Here is a 25,672-nt window from a genome sequence, read left to right as displayed (position 1 = left end):
GCTTTACCTTTATGCACCTTTGTTCAAGGATGTCTTCAAAATAAGAGTCATATGTTAACTGTTGAAATTGTGTTGATACTGCAGATAATGCATCAGTGATAAATATAGCTTCTCTGGCAAGATGTTTAGGTAGCAAAAAGATAGAAAATGAAATACACATAAAAATGTGTGTGAGAGAGAGAGAGAGAGAGAGAGAGTTAGAAAAGTGCTTGGTTACAATGCTACAGCTATTTTCTACTTGGGCTTTATTGTCATTAACAACATGGGTTTAACCCTTGATCTTCCACAACCATGCCGATGCCAAAGATGGCCACCCTGTGTGTCTGTTAAAATTCAGTTCAAATTGTTTGAGTTTTGTGTAAGTCTTTGGGTGCCCTTTCTGAAGAATATTAACTTTAAATACTGAGTGCAGTATAGTTGGGAACCTGGAGCACATCAGGCTCTGAGGGGATGAGACACAGAAGTGCACGAGGTCACAAAATCACTCCAAATCCACCCAGTGGGACACCAGTGAGGCAGGATTCCTGGCCAGCCTGCCCCGGCTTTCAAGATGGCGGCTTCCTGGAACTCTTATTTTAATCTGCAAGTCAGAGGAGATTCTGACCCACAGTGGAGCAGTGGTGGGGGGGTGAGGGGGGGGGGGGGGGGATTAGAGAGTAAAGCCTGCCAGGCTGACGTCCCTCTGGGTCGTACCCAGCCAGTCTGCTCACAATGAACCGACCACATGCGCGCGCGCGCGCGCGCACACACACACTAGCGGATCTCATTTGGTCTTACTCTACCCTCAATCATGAACAGCAGACTGCTCAAACAAGATTGATGCCTGTAGGCCTTTTCATACAAGGCTCTATGACACTTTAACATATTGCATTTATACAGTATAGCACTCTAAAGTTTTTTACAGTGAAAGGGGAACCTCACTAAGCACCACAAATATGTAGCACCCACTATTTGTTTGAATGGTCAGTTGTAGGTACTCCTGTACAGTACATACAAAAACATCCTTTTTACTAGCTTTAACTTTGAACTATCTGAATTGTAAAGTACGCCTAACCTTAAACTGACAATAGCTCAATCCCCAACCCTAGCCTTAATTTACTGTAACCCAAACAAGTCAGCACTCTTTGCTGTGAGGAATAGGATATTCAAACTTCATTTACATTTAGATTTAGACTTCATTGGAGTACATTTTATGGTTATGGTTATGGTATTTGGCAGACATTTTTTATCAAAAGTGAAATTAAGATTAATAGCTAACAGCAAGTGGGGCAATCTCAGTCTGGCATTTTGTCTTTTCCTGAACAGAAGCACTAGGCTGATGCAAGCACTTTGAATGACTGCAGCCATATTGCCTGCCTCCATCCATTTCTGTTTGGCATCCAACACAAACAAAGAGCGATCAATAAGCAGAGGCACAGGGTTTATGATTGGGCTAACCTGAAGGCAAAACAAAGATGACATTATTTATGATAAGCTACTTAGGGAAAACAAAAGACATCAGGACGTAGTTTAGCAAAGTTGGAGTTTGCTGGCTCAGCCAATGGCCTCATCCTCTCAATTATGATTGGTCTGCCATCTAGGAGCAAGTGGGATGAATAGAGTGTCAGAATAGTTTTAAATAAGGGTTCTAAGGTTAGATAAAACTGAACTGCCAACTGAAATATGACTATCATTTTTATTTTTAGTCTGAACTACTGCTGAATTACTACAACGGTTTTCACATCGATGATCATTGATTCCTAAGTGTAGAAGACATTAATTACACACTGAGGTTAAGTTGTGTGGCTGAGATTGCGAGCAGACTGCAGAGTGAGCCGCTAAACATCAGCGATGTCTGACTTACTGGTGTGATGTCTTAAGTGCCACTCTTACGTATCAAGGCAACTTGTCTATTTTAGAGGTTAAGTGGGCCCTTTTCAAAGCAACTGTTCCCAATCATTGGTTCTGTTGATGTCCAGTCAGCAGTTGCCATAGGACCATCTGCCATCTCACAACAGGTGAGAAAACAATAGTAAATATTTGAGAAAATATCCTTTGTTTGTTAAACCTGCTTATCCTAAATTCCTATCACATGTTTGTTAAAACCACTTAACCAAATATAGTTTTTAAAAATTACTGTTCTCACAAATGTGTACGTTTTTGGTTTGAAGTTCACCTGAGAATAACACAGCAAATGACGTAATAGAGTCATTGATTCCTTTTCAAAGTCCTGTAATCAGTCCACAAAGCATTTGTTTACTATTTTTGTATTTAGTGTAGCCTCGGAGGCTCTTGGTGTAGGCTGTAGAATACGCTGTTGAACTGTGTAGTATGAGATCAAAGGACATGAGGCAACAAAGCTACTGTTATTTTGTATCATTCCCAGACAGGGTACAGGACAGCTGGGAGTTTGTAAGCGGATCTCAGTAACATATCTTTGTTTCTCTCCTCTTTGGTCGTGTCAGACTGACACATGCAAACTGATTGACAGGGCTGTGTGTCTGTGTGTGTGTGTGTGTGTGTGTGTAGGTGTTTGCATTTGTGTGAATGTATTGTGTTTGTATATGTGAGGGTGCAGAATGAATACACTAATATGGAGTTCCACCATTTATAACAGCTTTATCAGCCTCCATTCATTTGGAAAGGATTTCCACAAGATTTTAGAGTGTCTGGAATTCTTTGCCCATTCATTCAGAAGAGTATTTGTGAGGTCAGGCACTCATGTTGGATCTACAGTAGTTCTCCACAAAGGTGTTTAATGGCATAGAGAAACTTGTTCTTTATGAGCCTTCAACTCCCAACAATGTCTTAATGGACCGTGCTTTGTGCACTGGGGTACAGTCATGCTGTAACCACAAAAGGGATTTCCCTAAATGTTCCCAAAAGGTTGGAAGCATATAATTGCTCAAAATGTCTTGGTATATACTGGAACATTAAGATGTTCCTTCACTAACTCAAACCCAACCCCTGAAAAACAACCAATATGACGTTATCTCTCCAGCAGCATGCCAGAGTGCACAAAGCAAGGTTCATAAAGACATGTATTTAGTGATTTTGGTATGAAACATGAATGGGTTGCAGAGAGTACGGTTCTCTACATCATCAAACACCTTTGGGATGAACTAAAATAGGCATTGCGAGGCAGGGCTTCTTGTCTAACATCAATGCCTGACCTTACAGATACTCTTCTGAATGAATGGGCAAATAATTTTTGTGAAAATCCCCTCCAAGATTTACTTACTGCTGCAAAGGGGGGACCAACTCCATATGAATACCAATGCATTTAGAATGGGGTGTCATTGACGTTCCATGGGGTGTAATGGCAGGTGTTCCCATACTTTTTGTCTTAGTGTACAGAGAGAGAGAGAGAGAGAGAGAGATTACTATGGAGTAGGCTAAACTTACCTTGGTCTAGTTATTACTGCATCAGGAAGTTTCAGCATGGCAGTGAATGCACTAAAGGCCACAAGGCCCTCTATGCTATAAAAGATAAATTAACACAATCTGGTGCAAATTATTTTACAGCATAATCCAGCCTATTGTGTATGGAAGCCCTTAGTATCAACGAAGTGGTACAAGCATTCAACTGAAGTCCAACAGTAGCAGCCGTGGCCTACTGGTTAGGACTTTGGACCTGTAATCGGAGGGTTGCCGGTTGGAACCCCGACTAGTAGGCACGGCTGAAGTGCCCTTGAGCAAGGCACCTAACCCCTCACTGCTCCCCGAGTGCCGCTGTTGATGCAGGCAGCTCACTGCGCTGGGATTAGTGTGTGCTTCACCTCACTGTGTGCTGTGTGTGTTTCACTACAGTAATTCACGGATTGGGATAAATGCAGAGACCAAATTTCCCTCACGGGATCAAAAGAGTATATACTTATACTTATACTTATACTTAACATGTAGAATTTTACCGATGTATACTGAAAGTTCAATCAAAAACATTTATCAATGTCATTTTGGCAGAATTAGGCCATTTTCCATTGGCTCTACCTACTTTAAAAAAAAAAAATCTGGATGCATCTAAGTACAGTCCCAAGAACACTCTAATTTGAGGCACTGAAAACCCATGAGCTGAACCCTGAAAGTCCTCTAAGCCAGCTAGTACTAAAGCTAACTACAATAGAATGCACATACACATGTGGGCACGTGCACGCCACACACACACACACACACACACACACACACACCATTTTTATTTGCACTACTTTTCATTCTGTATTCACATTTCTGCTTAAACCCATATTACTGTAGCCTACAGTATATGCTAATACAGCCATGCTAATAAAGCACTTTGAATTTGAATTTGAGAGAGAGAGAGAGAGAGAGAGAGAGAGAGAGAGAGAGACTGACAAAGAGTCATTGTGAATTGTGAGTGCAATCAGAAACAGCAGGCCGTGGTCATCATGGGGATGACTGGTACAACTCACACACCAGTGCACACGACCGCTGGCCATCACAGCCACTCCAGAGAGATGTCCACAAGCAAGGGCAGACTTGACACTGTGTCCATTGTTTTGACCTCTGTGCTCTGCCAAACACACACACACACACACACAGTTGTGCACGCACGCACACACACACACACACACACACACACACACACACACACACACACACAATTGTGCACGCACGCACACACACACACACACACACACACACACACACACATTGGCATGCATTGACATGTATGTGCACATGCATTCCTTGCTCTCTGTGAGGGCTTTTGATGAAAACGTGAAGATGAGACCCATCTTAAATGGGAACACAATAAACCTGTGTATGGGCTATACTTTGCAAATTATGGACCATTAAATACATTATTTATTTTTACAAGAGTTTGCTTGTATTACAGTTAATCTCTTGGTAATTTAGCTAAATATATTTTTCCAGCAACTGATGGTTGTCTGTTTAGATGCATATACTGTAGCATGAACACCATAGTTTATTGTTTACTATAAATAACTAATTATAATGGATTTGTACAGTGAAATTCACCCTGTTTGGACAGGATCATCAACAATGAAGACTGTGTGTTATTGTACAAAGCTCAGAAGTAGCCTGCTTATTCATTATCCATACTGATCTCTCTTTAAACGCTTTATGGACGGATGAGCACACTTGTTTACTCAAATGGGATTTTTAAAAATGATTTACCTCTGTAGGGTGGAAGTCAGATTTTGCAGTGCTTTTGTCATCACCATGGTGATTTTTATTATTGGTTACACCTAAGGCTGGGACAACGCGTCGACGTAATCGATGACGTCGACGCAAAAAATATGTCGATTCGTCAAGCATAACGTGTGCTGCTAAATATTTTTAATTTTACACCTTCAGTGTTTTCCATACGTTGACTAATCTGTGGCTGGGCACCACGAAATCAAACCCGGCCACCACACATTGATGTTCTATGTTGTAGGCCTGCTATTAAGTGTAAGTAAGTATATATACTTTTTTGATCCCGTGAGGGAAATTTGGTCTCTGCTTTTAACCCAATCGGTGAATTAGTGAAACACAAACAGCAACACAAGTCCAACTCCTCCAAAGTTGACGCCAACGCCGATTCAAACAACCGCTCTTCGTTCGCCATAGCCACCTTCCTTGTTGTTCACCGTCGCAGGACTGTCGTTATCCTGTTAAGCCCGCCTTAAGACTCTCTAACAAAATAGAGCGCTGTGATTGGATGAAGTCCACGGCGTCAGCCAATAGAAATCCCTATTTTTTGATACTAGACGTACAGGCTGAGCAAATTAATTTTCTACCGCTAGGGTGCGTCTAGATTTCTAGGCTACGCTGTTCCTCCTCTGCATGTGCATTTAACAAAATATTCACGATTGTTGAAGGATTGTTGTTGCCACATAGAAGCACTGCATAGAACACAGTTGGCTAAATTGCTATTAAATCCGCTTAGCATCGTGACCATGCTGCGCAAATTTGTTCAAAACCGCTGCATAAAAGTTAAAGTAAACTCTGCTAAGGTCTTCACAACATAGTACATTGAGGAGACTAAACGAAGTTAAGTTACAATATGCAATCAAGCAGTAGCCCTATCTCAAAGCTAACGTTAGAATCCTGTTTGGATGTCAAGTTTAGCATGCTTACTTGCAGCTGCTTGTATTACTCATGCAGGGCTCATTTTATTGACTCTGTTTGCAAAATCCCGATGGAAATGGAAAAGTGTTTTCCAAGACTCAAAAGTGCTTGTCCAAAGGAGAAGTACGAACTGTTATTTGAACTAACTACGTTATGAATTGCACCCACACATCAGCAGCCTTTTAACTGTGTTAATGTTAATTGCAAGGATTCCCACACGAACATCTTAAAATGACTCAATTAGACATGGGGCCTACTGAACTTTATTGAATGCTACCTCTGACTAAGAATGCATTACTTTGCACTTGTAGTTACTTGCACTTCAGTCTTTTATTTTGGAATCTTAAGAGCAATAAACATATATTGCAATGTTAAAGAATTCATGTTTTTTCATTCAGATATGTAAATAAACATGTATAAGTTGCTGTTAGTGAATTAATGGGGAGATAATCGAATCGAAATCGAATCGGACTGAAAAAATGAATCGTTAGATTAATCGATGCATCGAAAAAATAATCGCTAGATTAATCGTTTAAAAAATAATCATTTATCCCAGCCCTAGTTACAACACAATAGCTAGCTTCAGCCTTGCATTGTGATTAGATTAAATATTTCTAATCTATTTCCATTGCTCAACATATACATACATACATAGGCCTCATTGATGGATACACAGATGTCATCTAATATCTATTCACATCAGTTAATTCTACTACTGGCCATAATTATGAAAAAAATCATACCAATTGGACAAATATAATCAGTCTTTATTCTGGGTGAACTGGAATTCACATAGCATATGCATCCACATCCAGCACAGTAATCCAGCCCTAACTCTGCTGTGTTGAAGACTACAGTCGCTCTGTTCTACACAGTGTTCCTCTTTTCATTCTGCATTAAAAAAGAAAGAAAAAAATCTCACTTTTTGACCCCCACAGAGGAACTTTTCAACTTGTGTGAGATGCAGTGGCATTAAGTGTTTATCCTGGCCATGGCCTACTTTCCCTCTGTCACGCTGTCCCCCCAGTTGTTCGTCAGAGCTCGCGCTCGCTCGCGCTCTTCCTCCCTTCTCTCTCGCACTCAATCTCACTCATGATGGGTTTTTTGTTTTGTTATGAGGGATTTAATGTATGCAGGCAGGGATTTCACCACAATGCTGTGTGCCTTGGTTTGTGTAAATACGTCCACAAAGATTAGAGTAGAGCCTGCAATTTGTGGCACTGCAAAGCAAACGTCTGCCACTGTTTGCAGCTAGCAGTTGTTGCAGCACAAACATAACAAACACAACAAACATATAAACAAAAAAGAAACTTCAGTGAACATGAACTGCAGTTTTGTGGATATTTAACCTATTTGGAAGCAAATAAATATGGGTTGTTTGGAAAATTGTTCCCTTCAGAAAAAAGGAACTTATGAATTGCATTTGTGTACCTTTCCAAACATGATTTATGAACACAAGTTGGATGTTAAATTGCTATGATTAAATGGCTTATCTCCTTTAATTTGGTGATTCATCAGGTGAATAAAGCAAAGTTTCGTACCCCTTTATATACAGTACATGTTTCTTGTTCTATTTTACTGTGTTTTATATTAGTTTCCTGTTGCTATAATTTTCACTTTGGGGGCACTGTATTGCAGTTACATTGGTATTACAAGGAGGACTGGTAATGTTAATGTTGACTGGTATTTAGCAGACAGTCTAAAGTCTAAAACCACACAGACTCACAACAAGAGTTTATGAATCAAGCCCTGGCTGACTGATTATCCAGTGACATTACCGCTGCTCCATCACGACCGTGTAACAATGTGTGCTTGCATATGGAAACATATATGATTATTCATTACATTATTTTATTTTATTTATTACTGAATTAAACTGAAATAAGGACATATAACATGAAATAAGAAAGAATGGTTTCTATTGCTGGGTACCAAGTCTGATCCTGTTACTAATTCATTTGACCCAGGTGGTGCCTGAAGTATCTGTTCTGTATTTGAGACTTAACTCAAAAGTCTGTAAATTATTTACTTATCCTTTCAAAGATGTTTTATTAACATGACTCTAATGTAAAATATAAGTGAATTTGAGAAAACAAAAACACTTGTTAAGATGGTGTTTTGGGATCCATTGTTTAAACTTTGATGTGTTGTCCTCTTCACTTTCCCGTAGGAGCTGCAGTTTGAGAGGCTGACCCGGGAGTTGGAGGCGGAGCGTCAAATTGTGGCCAATCAGCTTGAGCGATGCAGGCTTGGAGCAGAATCACCTGGAGCTGCTAGCATCAGGTATTGCATAAGTGTACTGAATTCATATGATAACTACAGCTCCCATGAACCTCTGTTTTCTCTGATAGGAGAAATGATGATTAAGTGGTTAGTGATCTGGCCTGAGGAACATCAGAAGGTTGTGAGTTCAGTCCCAGGTGGTAACACCACTGTGCCCATGAGCAAGGCACTTAACCCCAAGTTGTTGCAGGGGGGCTGTCCCTTTAGAGTGTCAGCCCTGGCATTTATTATTGCCATTTCCCACGACACAGTACATCATCATAACTGAAACTATCAGCATCCCCAACATTTAGACACATTGCACAACTTTTTGGAGACTTGTGTGCTTTGAGTCTGGTGCCAAAACAAGCTTGGTTGTATCACTACCACACACAAAGACACAGACCCATACACACACACACACACACACACACACACACACACACACACACACACACACACACACACCCACACACACACACACACACACACACACTCTGTAGCACTCCCACACAAGTACAACAGTGGCATTGTCTCACCCTGTTGTCTGGCTGCCAGGTCTAGGCTGTTCTGTTCTGTTCTGTGCTGTGCTGTGTTGTGATGTGCTGTGCTAGGTTAGGCTTAGCTTGGCTAAGCTAGACATGGAGCAGATTCTGTAGCTGTGGGCTGGGTTGGACTCCATGCACCCATTCCTGCTTGGCATAATGGCCGATCACAAGATGTTATGGGTGTGCTTGTCCCGAGCCTTGGTCTGCTGCAGTCCCCCCAGCATGCTGGGCCAGCCTCCATCTGGCAGAATTAGTCTCTCTTCTCCCCTCTGTTAGCAGTCAGGGGAAAGGCACACTTGCACACACACACACTGACACACACACACACACATTCACAAGCACGGGAGAGGCAGTCAGACCTGCCTCTCTGAGGTAACCGGGAGGATTTCGAGATGCGTATTGGTGTATTTGGAGCACTTGTAAGTACCTTTGTGTTTTTGCATGTGTGCTGAGTGTTGGTAGTGCAGATTGTGTTGAAAAGGGCATTTGTGCAAATTGTGCTAATTGTTTGTGGTTGCACCATGTGTTATGTGGAGTCTGTGCTTACATGCATGGCCATTTGAAGCATATATGCATATGTGCATTATTTTGATTATTTAGAGTACATACTGCATGTGTGTGTGTATGTGTGCGTGGATAGATTTTGCACTGTGAGTAAGAAATGTGTGTGTGTGCGTGTTTGTGTGTGTGTGTGTGTGTGTGTGTGTGTGTGTGTGTGTGTGTGTGCGTGTGTGTGCCTATGTCCGTGTGCGTGCGTGTGTTCTCAGCTGCCTTGTTACATCATGCCCTGGTGTTTGAGGCAGGGCTGGTGGCGTTTGATCAGGTGTGGGGATAGCGGGCTTGTCAGCCTCTTTTAGTCTCCGTGGCGTCCTGTCAGAACGCGACCCCTGACCTTCAGTTGGACTGACTCCCGCCTCCCACTGAGTCCTCAGCTGCTTGCAAACCTCCTGGTGGCCATCTCTCTTTTTCTTTTGATTTCTCTCTCTCTTTCTCTCTCTTTCCCTATCTCGCTTTTTCTTTTTATCTATCACTCTCTGTCTTTGTCTCTCTCTCTGTTTTTTCTGCCTCTCTCTCTCTTTCTCTTTCCACACAATCAAACATGCTCTACTCTTCGCCTCTGCAGTATTGATATTGTTTTTGTTCTCGGTTTCAACCCTTAAGGGCTGTTTTGCATACTCTAATGTGCACAGACAGTCACTCACTGACATACACACACACTAAACACCCCCTCTCCCCTATGCCCCCCCCCCCCTAACACACACACACACACACACACACACACACACTAACACACACACACACATACACACACACACACCAAAACTATACACACATCCATTTTCATTAGACTCTTAGCATGTGTCTCTCTGCGGAGACTGCCAAGGACTCTATCCGTGTACTTCTGCCATACCCCATGTTAGATATCCTCCATATGGCCATCCTCTCTCCCAGAGCAGGCTGTAGAGGATGCTGTCTTGCTATTGGCTTGCATCTCAACATACTACCCTGGGAAGGAGAGATCATAGGCTAAGAGGACAGAGAGGCTAGTCTCTTCCTGGTTTATGGTCAGTGGTCAGGGGTTGCGTTTACCTTGGAACGATGGCATGTCGTTTTTTTCCCTTTTCGTCAGGTGCCAGGTGTCAGGTGTTACCTGGAGTCAGCCACATGTTTGTTGTTCTGGGAGCCTCTCAGTCACTCTGTCTCTGTTGACTTCAATAACCTGTTTTGGATCATGCTTCTATTTTCCCTTTTTTAATCTCTCTCTTTCTGTTCTCTTAACCTGAACTTAAACGAGCAGATACCAAATGAATTACATTTAGCCGAATGGCAAACATGATTGTGTGCAAAGCATTATTGTGTCTCATTTAATATTCTTAACATTTGGAGAGCAGGAAAATGAAACACTGTTGACGCAAGGAAGTGAAGTGTTTATTGTTGAATTCACCATTTCTCTCTTCTCTTCCCTCCTCTCCTTACTCTCCCTCTCTTTGTCCGCGCCTCTGTCCTCCTCTTGTGCCACCCTGTCCTCTTTCTCTTCTTTTGTTCTTTTTTCCATTGCGCTGTCTCCACTGCCCCCCTCCCTCCCTCTCTCCCTCGTCCCTGTCATCTTCTGCCATCTCCTCTCCTCTCTCGCTCCTTGGCTCTCGTTCTCTTCATCGTGCCCAGCTCGTCGGAGAAGTCGTTTCCCTGGAGATCAGCAGGTACTGTTGTCTCTCTCTCTCTCTCTCCCTCTCTCTCCCTCTATCTTTCTCTCTCTCTCTCTCTCTCTCTCTCTCTCTCTCTCTGTTGCTGCCTCCCTCTGGTCTCTTTTGAAATCATTTAATAATGATAACGTCCTTTTGTTCAGAGACTCAGACTTAGACCCAGCAAAAAAAATCTGATGAAAAAAAACTGTAATTGAAGCCTTTTAATTGAACTAATACAATTAACATCAAACATTACAATGTTCATATGCTGTATTTTCTTTCTGAAAGATAGCATTCTTATAGGTCTCATGAACCTAAGAACTGCTCAGGCGGTCAGTTTTAGAGACACTTCTCTCTCATTCTTATGAGAGACTAGACTGTACGGAAGCCACCATCAGATTTGGTGACTGGTAAAAAGTTCATTTATGTTCACAGATGGAGAGTGATGCATCTTCCAACAGATTGTACACTCTCAAATAACGAACAGATAACAGGCTTGGTCCAAACTGAAACAAGTCACATCTGCTCTGAGTGAGGCACAAAATGTTCAGTATTAGCCAAAGGAAACAAGGAAATGTTATAAATGACCAAACCTACAGCTTTTTCTTTTGCACGGGACATCAATATGAGTTATTTTGGAGAAAGTACACAGTCGCAAAGACAGACTGAATGTCCAATAAGGAAATAAATTCAGGGCATTGTAAGTTCTTTGTGTTGTCGTCTTTTGTCTGCAATGTTAGCAGGATTAATAGTTGACAAAGGCCTTTCAAAAATTCCCATTCATGTGCCAGTGTCGCAGCTCTCTCTTCAACTGCTATTGTGGCACCTTTGCTGGCAATTTTAAAGCCACAAAAGTGGACTGTGTGTGTGTGTGTGTGTGTGTGTGTGTGTGTGTGTGTGTGTGTGTGTGTGTGTGTGTGTGTGTGCGTGCGCCATGGCTGCACGCCCAATTGCCTCTAATGCTACCAGATACAGCTATCACTGGCCGCTGCCTGTTGAATGCATGACATTGGCTCACTCAACATTTCATGGGTTGCTTGCCCTTTACTGTGATGCAGTTACTCACACTGCACAGAAACACACACACATACTCACACACAGACAGACAGACAGACAGACAGACAAATAGACAGACAGACAGACACACAGACACACAGACACACACACACACACACACACACACACACACACACACGCACACACGCACGCACGCACGCATACACACGCACACACACACACGCGCGCACACACACACACACACACAGCTGAAAGCCTTGGCATAGATTAACAAGTGAGATCAGATGAAAATATCCTAATAGTTTGGGAGCATTATGCTTGTCCAAATCTCTCTCCAATGACATCTACATTAATAAAATTTTTAATTTAGCGTGTCCTGAATGTAAAGCCTGTCTGTGGTAGATAGTGTAGAACAATATTGTATTAATTACATGATTTTCTTTTTACCGAACCTAGGAATCTGTAAACCTGTAACCAGATACATTCAATTAGAACATTAACAACAACAACAACAACAACAATAACACACACACACACACACACACACACACAATTCTGACCCCAAAAAATTCCCTGCCTCCATCAAGTCACCTGTCATCTCCATCTCAGATGCGTCGGCTGTGGGAGAGGCACGGCCTCAGGGAGCGGAGGCCTCCCATTCGCCCTCGTTGGGGGTCAGAGGTGAACCGGACCGCCTCTCGCTCTACTCCCCCGAGCTGGAGCAGATCTCTCTGCATGAAAGTGAGGGTCCGTCAATAAGCACTCTACAGCTACCTATCCCACCTGTATAACACACACAAACACTGCACGGAGATGCTTGCTAAGAGGCTTAATTAACATTGAACAGCATGGTTTATTTAGTGCTTATAACAATGCATATATGCTCTAACAAATAGCCTTTGAAAGTCTGCAACTCTTTGTGAAAATGCTGAATGCTTTTTGAATCACTTGTCATATGCTGTGTATTTAAATTTATATAATGAGTAAGACATGCAGCATTAATGAAGGAAAACAGGTTTAGAACATTATGTCCTTGCACTTTCTTTGTTTTCATCATTTTATAATTAGTTTTTTTTATCATTCCCTCTTTTTCTTCTTTTCCTTCCATGCCCTTCTCTTACATGTTTGGTCTTGTTCATCTTTCAGGGTCAGTGGCGAACTCGCGCAGTTCAACGCAGATGAACTCTTACTCGGACAGTGGGTACCAGGAAGTCAGCGGTTACTATAGCAACAGTGCCACCCCAGGCAGGTCGGAAGGAAGGTCACAGTCCACAAGCTCCGCCCCCAGTGGCAGCTCTACACTCGGCAAGCAGGTGCGGACTATTAGGAGGGGTCAAGGGTACAACATGTGCAATTATGAACAAACATGCACCCCTCCACACACACTCACACACACACACTCTCTTTTTCTTTCTCTCTCTATCACTCTCACTCTGTGTCTGTGTGTGTGTTGTGTTGTCCTCTAAATGCATATGTATGCAGAGGTGGTATTTAAATGCGTAATACTTGCCTACGCCTGTTTGAATTTTAAGCACTGTGTAAATTCTCTGTGCATCTGTTTCTGAAGTGTAGCTTCATTTGTGTGTGTGTGTGTGTGTGTGTGTGTGTGTGTGTGTGTGTGTGTGTGTGTGTGTGTGTGTGTGTGTGTGTTCAGGGGGCGGGCACAGCAGGTGTAATGCGCCGTGTGAGCTCGGTGCCATCCCGTGCTCAGTCTCCTCTGCAGGGTGCCGCCTCGTCCTCGCCCACACGCCCGCCCCTGCGCTCCTCGCTGGGCAGCCCCTTCTCCTCGCCCATCGTCTGCGAGCCCAAGCCCCTCGCCAGCATCTTCCCGGGCACCACGCTGCCCCCGACCTCCGCGCACGCCCCGGACCCGCTCCTCTCCTCGGCCCGCCGGGCATCTGATTCCGGCTCCGACTCCGGCGGCTCGTCGCCGACCCCGCGCCGCTCCGACATGGCCGCCCAGCCGCAGCACTACGGCAGCACCCGTGGGCGCCGCGAACCTGGCCTCGGTTACGACTCCACACTGGGCTACGTCTACGATGCCTACGAGAGGATGACGCTCCCGCGGCCGGACAGCCTCACAGGTGAGCAGCCAAGAGAGAGAGGAAGAGGAGGAGATGGAGGAGGAGATGGAGGAGGAGGAGGAGGAGGAGAATAGCATCTATATGCCGTGTATAAACCAGTTCATTGACAAATCAGATAGATAGATAGCTTTATTTGTCCCCATGAGGAAGTTAAATTGCAGCACAACCACAAGGCATATCATCACATCACATCACATCACATCACATGTCACATGTCACATGAATCACATCACATAATCACAAACACAAAGTAGGCCTACTGCATCACATCAAGTCAGTATTATACCTATGGAGAATATATGCTATAGATATACATACTGTGCAGCATCGGCAGTAGACATACCAGAAGACATACTTCATGCCCATACCTATCGACATGTTTCATCACTGACAGGAAGACACCAGATGCTTCCATGTACCATTAGCTGCTGGGTAGAACTAGTGGTGCTCACTCAAAGAATCACTCTCATGTTGTTGCTTCATGTGCCTTCATACATAAGTGAAAGCTTTTGTAGTTAGAAACATTTGCATGCAAAATGCAATGTAGCCTATCCCCCCCCCCCCCCCCAGTATTGAGTGGGAGGGAATTATCTGTCATCGGAATCCTACTATTCCATTGAAAATCATGTTAGATGTACAGCCCATATGTGGAGGCACTATTCATGTTGTCTCTAAGGCTAAACCTGAACCCACACAATCAGTCAGGGATGAAAAGCAATCATTTAGAGCGTTCTCTCTTCCTCCGCACACAATGCCATATCTGAATGAGTCACTCTGCTGTGGCGACAAGCTGTGCTCTCATCTGACAGGGCCATCACAGCGTATTGTCTCGCTGCTTGGTCTCCTCCAGGCTACCTGTTACTGAAGCGCTACCAGCAAGAGTGATGGTTAAAGCTGAAGAGCATGTTTGAGGCTCTGGAATTTGGTTCTATTAGTGGTGGCATTGGCGTCAGTGGTGGCATTGGCAGAGTCTCTGATGACGGCAGTGGATTGTGGATTGCTGGGCATGAGCTGAGGGACACAAACCTTTTATGTTTGTGTGTGTATGTGTGTGTGTGTGTGTCTTTGTGTGTGTGTGTGTGTGTGTGTGTGTGTGTGTGTGTGTGTGTGCAAGAGAGAGAGCGAGAGCGAGAGGGAGAGAGAGAAAGAGAGAGAGCGAGAGAGAGAGAGATGTAGACTCACCTTTAAAGCATTCTTTTTGATTTTATATCTGTATTGCCCAACATAAAATAGACTATATAATATATCATAAAATGACTCGGCCAAGTTTTTAGAGGGGAATGAAATGTGGCCTGTGCATAGATGGATCGAAAGTGAGATATGCCCTTGTCTTCCTGCGTGAGATCTCGCTGTGAGCCTGAGAGATGCATTGTTTTAGTTTTACCTACAGTAGCCTGAGAGTCTACTCACTGTATTCACTAAGAAAGACTTGTCTGGACCCTGCCCTATCCAAAGTGATTTTTGACTTGGCCAATATGTCAGGAACCAGTCACAATCTCTTATCCGAAACAGGGCGGGCTTAGTACGATGACAGACAGAGGAGCACTGTTGAGGCAGTTTTGTACACAACCAATAGCTATGCTGACCATGTCTGTGTTGCATGCTACAGACATGTATTTTCTATGACAATAGAAATGAATAAACAACTGCATTTAAAATCTTTGTTGAAAAGAAAGATGCGTTTGCAGTAGGCCTACTTGCAAGGATTCGGTAAGAGTTTAATGTACCAACTAAAGTTTAATTTAACCGGTGGTTACACCCATTGGAAATGCTGAAATGGATTAACAAGGTCCAGGCCACATTCTCAATTGAGAATTGCTCTTAGCCAGGCTATGTTTTACTTGACTGTACTTAGGGGGCATTGTCGATGTCCATTAAGTATACACTACTCTTTTAATGAAGAATCATGATTTGGTCACTGGAACTGGAGGTGCTCTCTAAATGGATTTCACTTCGAGACAAAGTATGCTGTAAAATATTTACAACTACTCTAAATGATCAATTGCATCCAACATCACAGAGTTTTGTACATTTCCAAAAGGCTTTTTAAAGAACTGGGGTGATTGCCAGCATGATCACATGGGATGAACAGTTACGGTATAAGTGAGTGCATTGTTCCCAGGCACTGCCCTTCCCAGTTTGTCTGTTTTCAAAGGAGATGATTATAGATCCTCTTATGCTGTGCGCACAGTCAGGCTTTTACTGTCAGCGAGGAAGTTATCAATATAATATCACAACATTTTTGAATGGCCATTGCTTTTACACTAGCTTTAAAGTGCTTGGACATTGAAACAAGCTTTGATAGTGATATTATGATTATGATGGCATGCTTTGTAAGTATGATAGTGTGTTTTATGAGTATGATATGGTCATATAAGAATATGATTGTATGCTTTCTGACATGATATATGCTTTTTTGAGTATGATAGTGTTCTTTTTGAAAGAATGCGATTTACTACCACACTCGTCTACTGGCTTCTCTCCAACACACACAAGCATTACTTATATCCTCCTACGGGAGTTGCCACCTTCACTGTAAATGATGCCAGCAGTGGCCAACAAGCAGGGCAACGATGATCAACTGTGTCTTTCATATCACTATTACCATCATATCGCTATCAGTCTGAGCCAACAGACACACAGATGCAGGCAAAGACACACACACACACACACACACACACACACACACACACACACACACACACACACACACACACACACACACACACACACTGACATGCATCTAACACACACACAAATACCTACACGAGCGCACACACACACACACACACACACACACACACACACACACACAGCGGTCAGCTGTGTAATGTGAGAGGAAGTGACCGGTTTGACTGCTGGCCTCAGGCCGGCAGTCAAAGGCTAGATGTGAGGCTAGATTGTGTGCGTTGTAATGCCATTAGGCAAGATTAGCATTTACTGCTTGTCTCAGTAGCCTTGCACAATGACATAATGACTGCTGCTGCTCTTTAGATGGCTAGATGTTGTAGCAGCATTCTATTCTTTGGGAGGGGGCATATATAATTCCTATAGGTTTTTTAATCAGTATGGCACCATAGTGGGGTTGGTAAGGATATACCCAGGGCTGTTGTTTGGCCGTAGACATGAGGCCAGAGGCCAAGTTCTGCAGGCATCCACATCTGTGGGTATATCCTTTGTCAAAGTTAAAGTTGACTTGAACAATGCCACGATCATGAGTGCCATTTTGTTTTTATACAGCAGTTGTATTCCATTTACAACTAATCAAGTTTATCAAAGACAATTAAATCAAGACATCTTTAGTTTTCTGTAGTTCATTTTGATTTTTGTTTGTTCTTCATGCGCCCCCAAAAATAGTTCCAATCTGGTCTTGGCGTTGGCTGTTGCCAAGTAATGGGAAAGCAATGAGAAATGTCGCACTGCAGCCAAGTTGAATGAGACGCTATATGTGCACAATAATTTATATACTTGCTTGTCTTCACATTGCATGGTAATCTGAGCCTTGTCTTCACATTGCATGATAATCCTACCGGTACTTCATTTCTCACTGAGAAACTGTCAAATATGACATTATGAAATTGCTACTCTCTCTCTTTTGGATAAATGGAACATTCAATGCAAAATGTGATTACTAGCTGTAAAGAACGGGGATGGAGATATCCTGAGATATATGATCAGTGTTTCCCATACATTGACTTATTTGTGGCGGCCCACCACAATATCAACTTTGACCACCACACAATGATTTTCCAGGTTGTACTAAATTTTGCTTAAATCTGGTTAGCATCATAACCACACTGTCCTAAAACTGTTGTATTCAAGTTAATTCTGCAAACCAACCACCACAAATGGAATTCAATTCTGTGGGAAACACTGATGATGATATCATAGAAGGTCTTCCATTCAATCAGAAATGAATAGATAGTGTGACCGGACCTAACTGTAGTGTAAATGGGTACGGTATGCATTGAACTGGACCAATGTGTGTATGTATTTGATTCTCAGTTATTTTATGTATGTGTATGTCCTTGTAAGTGTGTAGGTTTGTATGCATGCCTTTGTGCCTAGGATAATGTATATCTATACTGTACATGCTTATCTGTGCATATGATGAGCGAGTTTATTTGGACAATTAGTGTTTGCTTGGCTCTATCACTATATGCGTTTGTGTGTGCATGCATCTCTGTGTCTACATCTCTCTCTCTCTCTTTCTCTCTCTCTCTCTCTGTATGTGTGTGTGTGTGTGTGAATGTCAGTTCAATCTCTTTGCATCTGTGTGTGTCTTTGCATCTGTGTGTGTGTGTGTGTATGTGTGCATCTCTTTGCATCTGTGTGTGTGTGTGTGTGTATGTGTGCATCTTTGTGCATCTGTGTGTGTGTGTGTGTGTGTGTGTGTGTGTGTGTGTGTGTATGTGTGCATCTCTGTGAATCTGTGTGTGTGTGTGTGTGTGTGTGTACAGTATGTGTGCATATCTGTGGATCTTTGTGTGTGTGTATGTGTGCATCTCTGTACATCTGTGTGTGTGTGTGTGTGTGTGCATGTATGTGTGCATCTGTGTGTGTGTGTGTGTGTGTGTGTGTGTGTGTGTGCATGTGTGCATCTCTGTGCATCTGTGTGTGTGTGTGTGCACTGTGGGCATGAATGCGCTTGATTAGACCATGTCTCTCTCAATTCTCACAAACAGAGTCAGCTGAAGGCCCCTCAACTGATGGCTCTTTTTACTGGCTTCTAGCCTTGGGCTATGATCTTCTGTAAGAGTTTAAGTCCATTGTGGTTACTGTGATGCCTCACTCTCTCTTCTCCTCTCTCTCTCTCTCTCTTCCTCTGTTTCTGGGTATCTCTCTCTCTCATCTTAGTTTTCTCTTCCTCCCCTTCCACTTACCCTCCCCCTCACACTCTTTTTCCAATTTCTCTCTCTTCTCCTCCTCTTCCCTTTTACTTGCTCTCTCCTTTCTCGCTGTCTCATTCTCTCTCTCTCTCCCACATACTCACTTCCTCCTCTCCTTCTCTCTTTTCACTGCTCTCATGCTCTACACAGCGTCTCCCCCACACACAGAGGAAATGATTTATCCTGTTTGAACACAGGCTTTGTGCAGTGTGCACACTGAACCTTGTGCCCACTGCGCTCTATGCATACAGCATATGGCAACTGGCATTTACATTTTTATTTTTTTCGATTTCAGCACGACACACATTTAACACAAGCCCATACCCATGAGCAGAACACCTCAGATATTTTGCAAAATGTCAAAACTTTTCACTCATTTAAAAAAATATATATTTTGTTGTTGCATGGTACATACATGAATCAATTACACACTACTGTGCTCAATACTAAACACATTTGACATGCTGCTTTTCTTAGCATATAGTATAGGTTTGATTTTGATGCTCCTACTTGACTATTTAGAAAACAATATATTGACTAAATACAACACACAGAATTAGGCCTTCTTTAACTGAAATCACTCAATAAATCTAGCAATTTCCAATTGTGGTATTTTGCACTGGAAATTAGAACAGAAAAGTACAATGTAAACAGACAAAAAAAAAAAAAGACTTTGCATCATTCCGGTCGCTTGGTTCAACCCATTGTGTGCAACAACATAGTCAACTAATGTTGCTTGAATCTCATTGGTTATGTAAATGTGGTCGTGGTTTTCTTTGTTCATTTACTCTTTCTGTCCTCTATCTTCATCTTCATCTTCATCTCCCAACCCATCTTCCTCCAACCCATCTTCCTCTACTACGAGCACGCAATATCGGTTGCTTTCCAGTTCTGCTCAAGACAGCTAAACTCACCTGTGGCCTTTTATAGTGCTTAGGTTTGATAGATGAGTTTATAGTTAAGCGCCAAAGTGTCTTTTCACCTGATGGCTTTGTTTGATCAGTTTTGTCATGAGTGTGCTATTTGGAAGTGTCTTGAAATGTCAAAGAAGTGAAATTATGCTAGATGTGTAAAGTAGAGAAGTGTGTTTAGTGTTTTGCAAACTACTGTGAGTAGTGTTTTGCAAAAAGTGTGAGACTGAGAATGTTCTTATTATTGTGCAGATCTGGGTTGAGCTTTTGGTGTTTAAGGTTTCACCAGTGGGTTTCTTTATAATTTTGTGTAAGTGATTGAAAAAGAAAATGTCATCAGATCGCTGTGCTAGTTGCCTGTTATTGTATGGCTATTACACTTCCTATGGCTCCCATATTTGTTCAAACTCCATATCATCGCACTTGTGCATCATCATTGAAGCCGTTTCTCCCCATCTTGAACACATAGCAATGCTTCTGCACATCCATGCAACTTTGTACAAATGTCTGCTGTTTTTTTATTTTTATTTTCAATGGCTAATGTCATGTTGGTCAAAATGCATTATACTGGTTCCCTGTTGAATAGTACCCCATTAAACAAATTGGCCTTATTTCCTCGCTTCTGTCATTACATGCAAATGTGTTGAACTAGCATATTAGTTTAGCATATACATATATGTGACATTACAGACAGGAATGTCAGGGTGAATAGAAAAATGTAGAGTGGTGTACAGTTCTGACCAAGGGGTGTTTTACAGTATATTGGTCATTTTTACAACATTTTTACAACAATACTGTAAAAGCTTTTGGTTTCTTTGTACAGTCACAATGTGTGTCAACAGTAAAAACTTTGAAACATATCCACTGTTTTCCAATCAACCCCCTCCACACACAATAATGTCTAACTTAGTGGTTGTGGAATAGAAAATAGTGTTGTCTTTGTTGCACATTGCTCATTAGGAAATACATAAAAAAACTGTCATATTGACAACAAGACAAACCAATTTGACAATCTTGACATAAGCAATGGCATCATGACTTGTCATTCTGATTGCACTGGCCGTTTCATTGGCATAAATATTTGCTTTTGAGGCATAAACTAAGCATTTCGAGCAAGATGCACGCTTTTTCAGCTTATCCACTATGCGGTGCAGTTTGCACTAATTGTTTTGAGAAATGCACTGAGAAAAACTGTTGTGCAAATGTGCATTATGATTCGAAAAATGCACCAAAGCGACTGTAATATTGGAAAACTGTAATATGCAGACAGGAGCGTGTGTGTGTCTGTCTGTATGAAGTATATTTGCAACAAGGTTTAGGGTGAGCTTGTTGATATTGTATTTGATTGCATGTGTATGCATATTATTGTATCAATCCCTTTGCTGGTGTGTGTGTGTGTGCGTGTGTGAGAGAGAGAGTTTGTGTGTGTGTGTGTGTGTGTGTGTGTGTGTGTGTGTGTGTGTATGAATGACTGACTGACTGTGTGTGTGTGTGTGTGTGTGTGTGTGTGTGTGCGCGTGCGTAGGTTCTCCTCTACAGGGCGACAGATGCAGCAGTACACTGATCCAGAGCTTTGGCAGTGGTGTGATGTGTTTATTATGGGTTGTTTTGCCTGCATGGCTTGTATCTGCTCTGCTCTGGAAACTGTGTTAAATCTGATGCGAGCGAGTGGGTGACTCTGTGTGTGTGTGCTTGTGTGTGTGTGTGTGTGTGTGTGTGTGTGTGTGTGTGAGAGAGAGAGAGAGAGAGAGAGAGAGAGAGAGAGAGAGAGAGAGAGAGAGAGAGAGAGAGAGTGTGTGTGTGTGTCTGTCTGTTTTGGTTCGAAGCAGGATTAGTGTTATGTGCACTCTCTCTCTCTCTCACTCTATCTCCCTCTGTATCTCTTTCTCTCTTTTGCTCTCTCTCTCCCATCCCAATACCCCACTTCCTCTTAAAAAAGCAGCCTTTTTTTTACTTGGATAACCCGGAAGAGCGTTTGTACAGAGGCGGCCTCTCAACTCTTTGTAGTCAAGCAGCTGTTCTCTCTCAGACGTGGAAGAGAGAGAACAGAGACTCTCCACCCTCCAGCGCTGCTTTCCTTGAAAGAGGATGGCAGTGGCTAACAGCCACATCAGTGCAGGCACATCTGTACCAATTCGGAGACATCTAATACAGTGTGTCACTGGGAAGGTTTCATACACGACAAAAAGTTTGGTCTTGTTATTTAAAGCTGTGCTTTGAGAATCTAATCCAAACATGTTTTGTCTGGTTTGGTGAATGGTCCTCTTGCTGTCTGTGTGGTGTGTGCACTCAAGAGTACTCTTGTGATTGTACACAGCAGCCCTGACGCCATGGAAACAGAGTTGGTTAGAGTGAGCTATCTGCTATTGCAGCCAGTCAACACATTGCGTCAGGAGAATGGAGATGAGGGGTGTAGGTTGATTGGCTGTTGAGGTCAAATAGAACAACCTTTCACCAGAGTCAGAGACTTGGACCTCTGTTGCCACTGTGTGATCATAACAGCATGGGAACATACTGTATAACACATTGAATTGCAAGATCGTTATTTTTTTCCAGTCTTCACAGAACACAAAAACATGTGTCGTCTCTTAACAAGCACATGTTATCCTTGCTCCTAACTGGCTATTTTTTATTTGAACTCTGAGTACGGCATGTACCTGTATTCACTATGCTAATCAGCAGTGCGGTCTGAATAAAGATGATTTGAAATGGAAGTGCAGGATGAGTGCTTGCAGATGGTCTTCAGCTTCAGGCACTGCTTTAGATCAAAATGCATGATTTACGAGGCATTGAACTGACTCTTCATGTCTGAATATATAGTAAAAGTTTATCCTTTCAAGCACCAAATTTTACTGGCTGCATGTGATAACTGCTGGTGCCACAGAATATTTGGAGATACTATTTTCAAGGAAGTCCTCATTATCGGGAGATGTTTTATCCGCTCTGATGTGCATATCACAAGAACTCTCATATCCGAAGTTTATGAATCACTGGAACACACAGACAATTTATGTCTTTTAAAAAAAGGTGCAGCCTAGATAGGACTGACGTTTCAGACGCTTCCTCACTGTGAGGAAGATGTTGCGACATTGAAACGTCAGTCCTTTCCATGTTAACACCATTATTAAAAGACACAAATGATCTGCGCGTGTGCCTTGGTGACTCATTTTGTTCTGCAGTGAATTGAATGAACCTACACCGGAGAACCACCCAATTGTTTGATTACACTAAAGCGAGGTGAAGTCCCCTTCTTGCTCATCCCAAGTTTATGAATTGTAGCTCGAGACTCTTCTCGACTGCAGACACTAGGAGTTTTTCCCACCCAGAACACAGTGCCTGAGCAGCCGTGTGTTAAAACGTCTCCCTGAGGAGAAGGAGCCTGAGACTCCAGCAGGGTCTGAGGGAGCAGTGTGTCTTGTGAGGCGTTGCGCGGGGTGAGATGGGGGCCAGCGACATGAGCTCGTTAGTGGTCGTCATTAGTGCACATACACTGGAGGACAGAGAGAGTACCAGAGGCACCGCACACACTGAGATGGCATATTAGCCCCCATACATGTGCGCAGGCAAACACACACACACACACACACACATACGCACACACACACACACACACACACACACACACACACACCACAAACAAACACACACACACCATACACAACACACATACACCGCACACACCCACCGCACACATACACACACACACACCACACACACACACACACACACACACACACACCACAAACACACATACACACACACACACACACACACACACACACACAACCCATACACAACACACATACAACGCACACATACACCGCACACACCCACCGCACACACCCACCGCACACACACCACACACACACACACACACTATTCAAAGATATTCAGCCACTTAGTCCTTGTGATGTCGCATTCCATCTTCTCCATCACACTGTGTGTGACTGCAGCAACAATACATTGTTCGCTCCCAGCTTCATCTGCAGGAGCTGCAGGAGTCTCCACTGGGCTTGTTATTGCACATAAAGCTTTAATCCCCTGGACCTCCAGAGGCAGACTTTCAATGCTTTCCCAACTCAGCAAATCCCTTTAGAAGCCCGCTGATGAAGCCGAAAGGGGCCCAACAATACACGCGCACACACACACCCTGTACTCCCACCCCCCACACACACACACACAGGGACTCAAACTGTCACTGCACACAGGCACAGTTAGCGGCACGACCCAATCCCTTTTCTCGGGTGTCAAGCGTGACTCGCGCAACAGAAGGAAAGAATTCACAAGCCTGGGTAGGATCGTCATTGCTGTGCAGTGCAGTGCAGTGCAGTGGATGGCTCCCAGTGGAGAGGGCCTTTTGCGTTCTCCAAACAAAAGATGGGCTTTAATAGAGGTCTTCAAAAGTAATTGCATTGAGAGAACGATGTCCATGAGGAAATTAGCGTGTCCTGTTCATATTCGTTGTAAACAGTGGCCTCACACATGGGGCCAGAGTTGTTTACAGGTGTCTGTAGGTGTCACATGCTGAAAGTATGCTGTTCCGCAGGGAACAAAGCCTCCCATTTTAAAATGATAGGGGGCTATGTGCCTGTCAACTCCAGTCAAGGCATGGAAATGGTGTCTCTTATCTCATCTGTGCTTCAGTCAGAGAAGCAAATGGAAGCTCAAGAGAATTGAAATGCAACGTGGCATGATTGCCTTATGACCTGAGAATCCTTAAGATAATTGCTTTGATGTGTTTTGTGTGTGTGTGTATATGTGTACAGTATGTGTGTGTGTGTGTGTGTGTGTGTGTGTGTGTGTATGTGTGTGTGTGTGTGTGTCTATGAGAGAGAGAGAAAGGGAAAGAAACAGATGAGAGAGAGATTGGGGAGAGGACAGGAAAGGTGTGATTCTATTACATGAATAGGATTACAGTTTCAGTGTTGTCATGTAGTTTTTGTGATTTCTCCAGTCAAAGCAGTAGTTGTATGTTGAGCAGAGGCATGCGTTTTCAGGGAAGATACCAGCTTGTAAATAGATATTTATATAATCAGGAGCATCATTAGTCACTTTTCTTTGACTTATCTGGTGTGCATTGCTCAAAGATACCAGGTGTCAGACTAGTCCACTACAGGAAGCTCTGAACCACCCTAGTCATCATATTTCATATGTGTCGCTGTCATGGTAGGGGAGGATGCTGGATATTTCTCCAATTACACCGAGGCCAATCAATACACAGAATGAGTGTCCTTCAGAAGTCCTGATGCTGAGGGATTGCATGATTGTCCCCTTTGCCCTGTGCTGGTCTTGGGCTTTGAAACCTGAACATGAGAGCCATCCCCCCCTGACAGAGTTGACCCGGTAGATTGATGTGAAGGATGGAATGAGGGCAGCAGACTTGAGGAGTGTAATGATGTTTGCCATGGAGCTGTGTGTTGGCATCCTGTTGGCATCTTACACCTTGATGTGCCACCGCTCCATGACAGGGAGACGGCGAGGTTGGTTGGATGTGTGATTCGACCCCCTGAAGGATGGGTAAAAATTCTGTGCACGTAAAAAAGTACATGCTGAAGGTCGTGACTAGAAGTGTTTATCAGGAGCATTTTGTCTACCAAGTTTGAGTTATGAGGGCAATTAACTCTGATTTTTTACCCAAAGCAGCTTCAGCAAATATTTACTTTTTTCAATATTGATAACGGTCAACTGTCAGTATTGATAAGTTAT

The 25,672-nt window shown here is 43.0% G+C and overlaps 1 protein-coding gene across 6 annotated transcripts in view; it reads left to right on the top strand.

Annotated features, from left to right (window-relative positions):
* The window catches only part of pkp4 (plakophilin 4), a 51,362-nt gene that overhangs the window by 5,612 nt on the left and 20,078 nt on the right, over nucleotides 1-25,672 (top strand). For 2 of the 6 annotated variants that reach the window (XM_042081286.1, XM_042081291.1), the window contains exons 3-7: nucleotides 8,240-8,352; nucleotides 11,046-11,080; nucleotides 12,692-12,823; nucleotides 13,229-13,395; nucleotides 13,737-14,166. In XM_042081286.1, coding sequence (XP_041937220.1) covers nucleotides 8,240-8,352; nucleotides 11,046-11,080; nucleotides 12,692-12,823; nucleotides 13,229-13,395; nucleotides 13,737-14,166 — 877 coding nt within the window. Of the gene's footprint in view, nucleotides 1-8,239; nucleotides 8,353-9,062; nucleotides 9,299-11,045; nucleotides 11,081-12,691; nucleotides 12,830-13,228; nucleotides 13,396-13,736; nucleotides 14,167-25,672 lie in introns of those variants that run through there. The other 4 variants (XM_042081287.1, XM_042081285.1, XM_042081289.1 and 1 more) reach the window with 3 other exon arrangements.

Source organism: Alosa sapidissima, chromosome 23 (genome assembly GCF_018492685.1).
Source record: "Alosa sapidissima isolate fAloSap1 chromosome 23, fAloSap1.pri, whole genome shotgun sequence".
In the NCBI taxonomy this organism is placed as follows: Eukaryota; Metazoa; Chordata; class Actinopteri; order Clupeiformes; family Clupeidae; genus Alosa; species Alosa sapidissima.
The sequence above is the reverse complement of the archived record's forward strand: the minus strand, read 5'-3'. Positions and strand labels throughout refer to the sequence as shown.